The following is an 8,756-nucleotide window of genomic DNA, read 5'->3' as shown; positions in this document are numbered from 1 at the left end:
TATATAACCATAGCTATTGATTGACTCTCCTCCTCAAATATATAAACACGCGCCAACGTATGGTTGGGACGGAAGGGGGGGGGGGGTGCTAGAGACAAGAAAAGAGACAGAGTGAGACAGAGTGAGACAGAGAGAGAGAGAGAGAGAGAGAGAGAGAGAGAGAGAGAGAGGGGGGGGGGGCAAGAGGGTATTCTATAATTAGACCAAATCCTTGATGTTTGTGTGTAAATTAGGGGTTATTAGCCTGTCTCCGGTATTGTTGGTTCGTTGCTTTTGTTGACTGTTCTTTATTGTGTGTGTGTGTGTGTGTGTGTGTGTGTGTGTGTGTGTGTGTGTGTGTGTTCTGTATTTGTCGTCTTTCGCTGCCTCACATCTTCTCTCTTCTCCTCTTCCTTTTGCTACTACGTACTGCAGCCTGCTACTGCTGCTCCGATTGGGCGACATATTGGCAGTGATTTAAGGCCTCACGAGAATCGGGCTCTAATTCCTTCGCTCAAATTAACCTTCTAGAAGATTATTGCTTGGGCTCCTGTTTTCTTCCTGTTGTTGAAAATATTAGACTTGGGACTCTCTCTCTCTCTCTCTCTCTCTCTCTCTCTCTCTCTCTCTCTCTCTCTCACACACACACACACACACACACACACACATTTCTCTCTCTCACACACACACACACACCCCCACACACAAACACACACATATTTCCCTCTCTCTCACTCTCTCTATATCTCTCTCACACATTTCCCTCTCTCTCTCTCTCCCCCTCTCCCCCCCCCCCCTCTCTCCCCCTCTCCCCCCCCCTCTCTCCCCCTCCCTCTCTCTCTCTCTCTCTCTCTCTCTCTCTCTCTCTCTCTCTCTCTCTCTCTCTCTCTCTCTCTCTCTCTTATAAAATGCATAGAGCTTTTTATTTTAACATGGACTAGAGTAATTTATTATTATTATTATTATTATTATTATTATTATTATTATTATTATTATTATTATTATTATTATTATTATTATTGTTATTTTTTTTCTTCCAGATTAAACGGTTCCAGAAGTTGGAGTCAGACGAGGAGAGGATAAAGGAAGGTCGACAGATCTACGACACATTCATCATGAAGGAGTTACTCTCTCAGTCCCACGTAAGCCTCTCGCACTGGACCAAGCATTGCATACAAATTACTCTTTTATCTCTTTTTATCTATTTTTAGTGATCTGATATTATTAGTTGATATTAATTGATTTATTAATGGTCGACTATCTATTGAATAGAGCTGTCACTTAAAAACCAGGTAGATGATAATTTCTTGAAATATATGAATGGAAAATTGCAAACTTATATGCTATTTTAATCATTACTCTTGATGGTTAAATTGAATTTAATTAAATTGGCGTTTATAATTTATAATTTCATTAGTTTTTTTTCTTGTTCAATGTTTCTGGCGCTGATATGATCTAAATGTGTTGCAAGCGCCGTAAAACCCTTAAAAACAAACAAACAAATATCTTCAATGTTTGATTTAGTTGGACTTCATAATTATTCTTTGTCGATGAGGTGCATATACTGAACAGGTGACCTTTGACCTAATATGCCACCTCTCACCCTGAGTTTAAAAAGACAATGAAATGAAATGAAATGTGCTATGAAATAATTTTTAAAGAATTTTAAAATGTTTGTTAAGGTTAAAAGCTTTTCTTGAATGTCAAATGCATCGAGAGTCTTTTGATGGCCAAGTGGTACGGTGGGTCGTTAGTGGTTGATTGAGAATACAATGATTGCGTATCGCCCTCTGATGGTGTGCCCTGGTATAGGCACTTAAAACATATCACTCACTTAACTCAGGCATGAATGAGTATCTGGCTTAAGGTAGTGATGGGTTTGGTAATTGTAATCGTTTTTAAAAAGGAAGCACAACATCTGCTTAAAATGTAAATTTGGTTCTATATAGCCAGATTGAAGAGAAACAAAAAATAGTATTCTGAACCACATTTACCATTAACCAAAAATAGTGAATGAAAATATGCATATTTATTAATTGTAGAATTATTTATTTTTATCTATACATTTTGCTCGTATCATGTCCATTTTATCTCCAGACATACCCTAAGTCAGCAGTAGAGTATGTGCAAGAGGCCGTCACACTGGCACAGAAAACAAGAAAACTAGATGCTGATATATTTGAGGTAATGAGATACTAAAGCTATTGACCAAATCAATCTCATTCATTCTCAACACATTGGATACAGACTGTGCAATCCTTACTAATTGCAGGTTGCTCGGAGAAAAAATGCTGCTATGCATTCACTTATTTTATATTACCAAAGCTTCTTGTTGATGATACCTGAAGACATGTTACTTTTTGTTGATACTTTTTTTTTATTTCAAAGACTATCTAAGCAAATATTTATATTTTTATGAACAACACAAGGATTTTTTTTTTTCCTGTGATAGGATGTAGTACGTTATAGATACAAATGGTACACAGCGTTCATCACACTCGATAATCTCTCTAATTATAGTTATATTTATTTCAATAATTTAACATCATTCCGATCTCCATTTATAAATAAACAGATTGTAAATTGTTTGAGAAAGTTATAGAAATGAATCATTGATGATAACTTACATTATCTAATAATGGAATGTTCAAGAAAGTTATAGAACTATCTCAAATCTTTGATAATAACTTTATTTATTACATTACTAGGCCTTTCCTTAACAACAAATAGATATATTTTTTCTTAAAGTTATATATATATATATATATATTTCAATAGATTGAATTAAATTATGGTTTTATATTCTACAAGCAGCTTCTCTTTGCATTCACATCTGCTTAGAGTTTGTTTGTTTTTGGATAAGTCATCAAGTAATTCGGCGTTACTTTTAAAAATGTTTGTGGGTTTGAAGATCATTTTATCAGGGCTGCCTCTTTATTTTTTACACGGAACTAAAATGTGATGACATTTCTTTCATAAAGTCTCATAGAAAAAGAAATGGAAGTTGAGTTTATATTTTTTGTGTTTAAGCTCCCACTGAGTTCATTTGTATTCATGGTAGTAGATCTTGCATGATGTAACTGAAAACAAGAACAGATAAATACTGATAAGTCTTAGGAGGGGCTGTGTAGAGAGTAGAGAGAGAAGGGGGATGGGGGGGGGGGGGGGGGGGGGCTACTTTACGGTTTACTATCAATTTTACACAAACTTGACATCTCATCTTACCATTTTCACCAAGAGAGCAATGGTAACATTAAGAACCATAGCTTCACCGATGAGAAATTACAATGTCAAAAATCCAATCTTGTCATTGAAAGGTTCTTGTTAGAACATGAAAGCAAAATCAGCTTTATGATTGCACGGCTGAAGGCTAAATTATTATGCATTCAGCATTGATGTTTCATGTTCTTCACATCCAATCAGTGTTAATCGCCTACTGACTGCCCTGCCCTGCCTGCTCTGACAAAAAAAAAAAAACACCTTTTGTCTAGTTTTGACCAGAAAATTTTTTACTTCGAATTTCAATTGCCTTGTTAAACTTGTTAAACAGTCTCCAAACTCAAAATTACTTTGAAGTCTCAGATTTGAGATTTTCAGACAAGTTGAAGGCCATTTTACTTGATCAGTATTTTGATAAGTAAACGTTTTCTGCCCAAGAGTTAAAAAAAAAAAAATAGAAAGAAAAGAATAGAAAATGTGTTTTGTCAAGGACACAGCAGTCCTGTCACAAGCACTCACTAATTCCAACACCCAGTCACATTGATCGTATTATCCAATCAAAAGGTTTTACAGCTCTAATTAATTATTACAAATGTGGTGTGTTAGAGGAGCAGTGTAACCTCAGCTTAATTGCATTAATGGGGAAGGATGGAGAATGGAGACCAGATTAATGGGAAGTCATTTAAAGTGGTATTTGTTATAAACGGGAATTTCTATTCATTTATTTTTAGACATTTACCTCTAATCAGGTAAGACGGCTGAATTGCAATGTGTTCAGCACTTTACTATTTAAGAGTTGTTAAAAAAACCCTTGGTCAAAATTTTAAACCTTCATATTACTCGCTTCGACAGTGTGTATGATTCCTGCTGGCATTGTATTTTGATGGATGGATGTCCAAATCACTCGTGGGATGCCTTAGTGAGAGAATATTAGAATCGCAACTCTAAGAATATTAGGATCGCAACTCTGGGAATATTATAATCTCAACTCTAAGAATATTATAATCTCAACTCTAAGTATATTAGAATCGCAATTCTAAGAATATTAGAATCTCAACTCTAAGTTATATTAGAATCTCAACTCTAAGTATATTATAATCTCAACTCTAAGAATATTAAGATTGCAACTCTAAGAATACTAGAATCGTAACTCTATCGCATTCAACCTGAATGAAAATCAAACAATTATAAGATTACCCCTGTGATCTCAAGAAAGTTTATGTATGGTTAAGTGTTCAAGATGCATTTTGGTTAAGCAGTATTTGGGAGACAGATAAAAAATCACTGAATTACATTTTGAAGATAAAAGACAAAATAATCACTGAAGATATGTTGAAGACAAGAGACAAAATACTCATCATTTTGAAGACAAAAGACAAAAATTATTTTATTTTTTTACATATCAGGATCATAGTCATTTGAGAATGATTCAATCTATAATACATTTTTTCACCTGATCTGTGGCTTGTCCTAGATCTTTGGTTTGTTTTATTCCACTGAGCTTGTTAAAATTAGAATTAATTTTGAATAAGGTTTTTCTTAAAGGCATGGGTCATATTTAAGGCATTACAATTAAGCATTAAAATTCTACCCTCAATTTTTTATCAGGCCAATTTTAATCTCAATTTTCTTTCATTTATTTATCTCTTAATTTCTTTTATTTCATCATTTCTTTTTTGTGTTTTATGTTATTTTTCAAATATTGAGCATGTAGGTAATTGTTGATGTTATTTAATGGGGTCACATCATGACAATAAATGCAAATTAAAAGTTTTTTTGTGTTTTTTTTTTTGTGTGGATTTGTTTTTGTTTTGTTTTTTTGGGGTTTTTTTTGGTGTGATTTTTTAAAATTGTGTGTGTGTGTGTGTGTGTTTGTGGTGGGGGAGAGGGGGGGGGGAGGCGGGGGTGAAGCATAATATATATGTTTTTCTTTAAATAATTTGTTTTTGTATCCAAGCTAAAACTTTTCTCTCTTTTCTACATTTCAGCCATACATCAATGAAATTTGTAATTCTTTACGGGGTGAAATATTTAATAGATTTATAGAAAGGTAAGTTGCAGTAGACAGTAACCAATGTTTGATCTAATGTTGAGATGTTTGATTCAGCATGGAAACAAGTGTTATTATTATTATTATTATCATCATCATCATTATTATTATTATTATTATTATTATTATTATTATTATTATTATTATTATTATTATTATTATTATTATTATTATTAATGGAATATTAAGAAATATTAGTGATTCCATTAATGTAAATTTAGATCCTAATAAGAGTATATTATATTAGAATCATGTAGGCCTCAATAAGCTTAAAGCTACTTTGTTTATTTTCTTTCCAGCAAGCAATATAGAATTAAAATGTTAATTATTCCATACAGCAGAAATCATCTGTACATTGCTCTTTGTTGTACTAGAACATTTACAATGTCCGTACTATTACTATATCCATCTCTGCTTATAGTCATGGTTTCATTAACACCTGAGTTGGAAAAAGGTAACATGTCTTAATCGAGAACTCAGTGTCAGGGTCAGAAATCTGCAACAACTATTGTCATCCATCCTTCAACTAACTTTAACTGTGTGGTAGAAGATGCGACACAAAATGTGACGCACCCTATTGATTTATTTAGGTCACGTAGTATCTTATTACAGAATTTTAATCCTTTGGAACCATACAGCCCTTAGAAATGGGGTTTATCCCAGTTTCCGAAGCATGAAATAGAACAGTAATGGTTTCTTTTTTCTTTTAAAAAAATATTGTTTGAATTTGGGAGGAGGGGGGTGGGTACCATAATAGGACACCGATCTATTGCATTAAATTAATTTTCTGTCTGATTTTAATTTAATTGAATTTCGAATTCACTACTGTGTAGGCATCAAGGCTGGGATAATTTTATTTTTCTTAGCTTATTGCAACCTTCAGGCAAATTATAATTCAGAAATGAATATTACAAAGTATTTTGCCAGTATTGTGTAAAAACTGTGGATAAGTACAATATTAAAATTGCAAATGCTGATCAGATTATATGAATTTATATCACATTTCATCTATTTTATTGTCATTTGTATTGTGTGTTAAGTTATATATACTACCTTAACACTTTTGAACAAATGGTATATGTATATCTTTTTTTATTTATGTATTTTTTTTCTTGTTTGAAAAATATATGGTTGTTAAACCCCTCTTATCTCTGGTTTGTTTTTGTTTTTTCAGTGAAAAGTACACACGATTTTGTCAGTGGAAAAACTTAGAATTAAATATTAATGTAAGTATGTTTGACAGAGAAAAGAATAGAAAAGACAAAATTAATCATTATATTTGCAATCTTTGTCTTACAATGCACTCATACACAGGACAATAATACCTTTTTTTTTTTTGCCAGTATTTTCTTATCGTAGCAGCTTGACTGGTCATGTCCCCTGTTATATTAATAGACTTAAAAGGGGTGCTGGAGGCAAGCTGGATGAGATGGGCATGAATCACTGATAGATTATTTAATCATTCGATCGAATCGATTACTGACATATAACACTTGAGATGTTTTCAGAAATTTTAAAGATAATAATAAAATACACAAATGACAAGTTTTCTATATTTTCTTTTTGAATTGAGCTAGCATATGTATTCATAAAATATAAAAATGGATGAATGCTATTCAATCACTATATTCCAAAATAAAAAAAGTAGTCCTTCAGAGCCATTTAGCCCGTGGAGCCAGAGTTAATACCTGTTTCTATAGCGTGAAACGGACAATAGCAATTACTTGCTATCCTTTGGATAGGACACTAGTCTATCGCAAAGTGCTTTCTACCAAATCTAAAAGACTGCTACCCATTCACTGCTGGATGGACAGAGGGGTCAGAAAATATCTTGACTGTACCCGGGATCGATCTCGGTCCCATTGCTTGTGAAGTGAGTGCTTTACCAACTGAGCTATTGGGACCCCCATATTGCAAAATAGAAGACTGTATTTGAGGTTGTGCCAGAAGGTGGTTTTTGTATAATTATGACACTATAAGATACCAATATTAAGTATTTCAATGACAATGACAGAATCTAGCTTTTATTGATTTCCCTGGTTAAAGTTAAAGTTATAATAGTATTGTCTCTCGCAAAAATTGTAATTTTTGTTGTACATGTTACATGTGGTAAAGCACTTTGAGCATTAGTGGATATTGCACTATATAAATTATGGTCTAGTTTAAAATGATACAAAAGACCTTTTGTCTCAGCCTCATATTGATATTTATATGTGCCATGCCTTGAACTTAATACCCAGAAATACTCGGTTAACCTTTGATGACACTCAAAAAGGAAAATATTTGCTTACCGGACATATGACCTACCCCTCCCCCCATAATTTTGTTTTTGTTTTTTTGTTTTTTAAAAATTTAAATGAGGGTAGGAAAATCATTTACTTGCTTCAAGGTAAATTTACATTAAAGATAGTTACTTTTACCTACTCAATCTATGACACTCAGACCAAATCTTTTTATAATCCATCTTATAATCCTTTGTATTTTTTGCTTCTTTTTATTCTGTCTCTCTTTACAGTTAACCATGAATGATTTTAGTGTACATAGGATAATTGGCAGGGGAGGATTTGGGGAAGTTTACGGCTGCAGAAAGGCAGACACTGGAAAAATGTAAGTGATGATTGTTCCTTTATTTCAATTAACTGGAAATTTAGACGGCTTTCATTTTATAACAAAGTTGAGCTTAAATCTTCCAACAGATCTAATTATTAGGAACTTTTTATTTTGAATCGCAATTTGGAATTTTGAAATAATCTTTCACTTTGGGAACATTCCTGTTTTCATGTCTATTTTAAAAAAAAATTTGTTTGTTTGTTATTTTTAATATTATTTCCTCTATAAACCTAAAGAAATACTTGTAATGCAGGTATTGAAAAGGAAAACATTTATTTTGTACTCATTACTTAGTTAAATAAGTATTATATCTGAGGTGCACGTAAAGTTTGAATGCATAAATGCATCCTAAGACTTGTCCTTTTGGCAGTCTACTATTGGACTTTGTCTCAGGCTCACAAAGCTGATTTAGATCATTTTGAATACAAATTCATTTTGATTGGTTGTCAAAAAAAAACAAAAGTAGAAAATAGTATCTATGACCAGTACGTACAGAACTGCTCTTTCATTTAAAACTTTTTTTTCTTTTTTTTTTTTTGGACACATTCTCTTCAACCTGGAATCATCCCTATTAGAAGACATGCCAGCGCAATTTTTTTTTAAAATATAGATTTTTTACCATAATGGATGCTCTTGATTAAGATGTAAAACACTTTCTCTGGACAGGTATGCAATGAAATGTTTGGACAAAAAGAGAATTAAGATGAAAGGTGGTGAAACGCTGGCCCTCAACGAGAGGATCATGCTCTCTCTAGTCAGCACAGGGGTAAGGAAGCACGAGGCATAATAGGGTTCTGAAATAATTTTCTAAGGCATAATACAAATCAAGATTAATCCCTACTTGATGACAACTATTTTTCACCCTTTGCTTCTCTCTCTCTCTCTCTCTCTCTTTCTC

General features: G+C 32.9%; 1 protein-coding gene across 8 annotated transcripts in view; it reads left to right on the top strand.

Moving 5' to 3' along the window:
* Positions 1-8,756, top strand: part of LOC144967823 (G protein-coupled receptor kinase 3-like) — a 105,486-nt gene that overhangs the window by 80,523 nt on the left and 16,207 nt on the right. For all 8 annotated transcript variants that reach the window (XM_078905494.1, XM_078905492.1, XM_078905491.1 and 5 more), the window contains exons 4-9: positions 1,020-1,121; positions 2,077-2,163; positions 5,187-5,248; positions 6,423-6,474; positions 7,764-7,855; positions 8,525-8,624. In XM_078905494.1, coding sequence (XP_078761620.1) covers positions 1,020-1,121; positions 2,077-2,163; positions 5,187-5,248; positions 6,423-6,474; positions 7,764-7,855; positions 8,525-8,624 — 495 coding nt within the window. The remainder of the gene's footprint in view (positions 1-1,019; positions 1,122-2,076; positions 2,164-5,186; positions 5,249-6,422; positions 6,475-7,763; positions 7,856-8,524; positions 8,625-8,756) is intronic.

This window comes from Berghia stephanieae, chromosome 3, assembly GCF_034508935.2.
Source record: "Berghia stephanieae isolate SIO BIC M18660-M18661 chromosome 3, UCSD_Bste_1.3, whole genome shotgun sequence".
Classification (NCBI taxonomy): Eukaryota; Metazoa; Mollusca; class Gastropoda; order Nudibranchia; family Aeolidiidae; genus Berghia; species Berghia stephanieae.
This window is presented reverse-complemented; position numbering and strand designations above follow the sequence as displayed.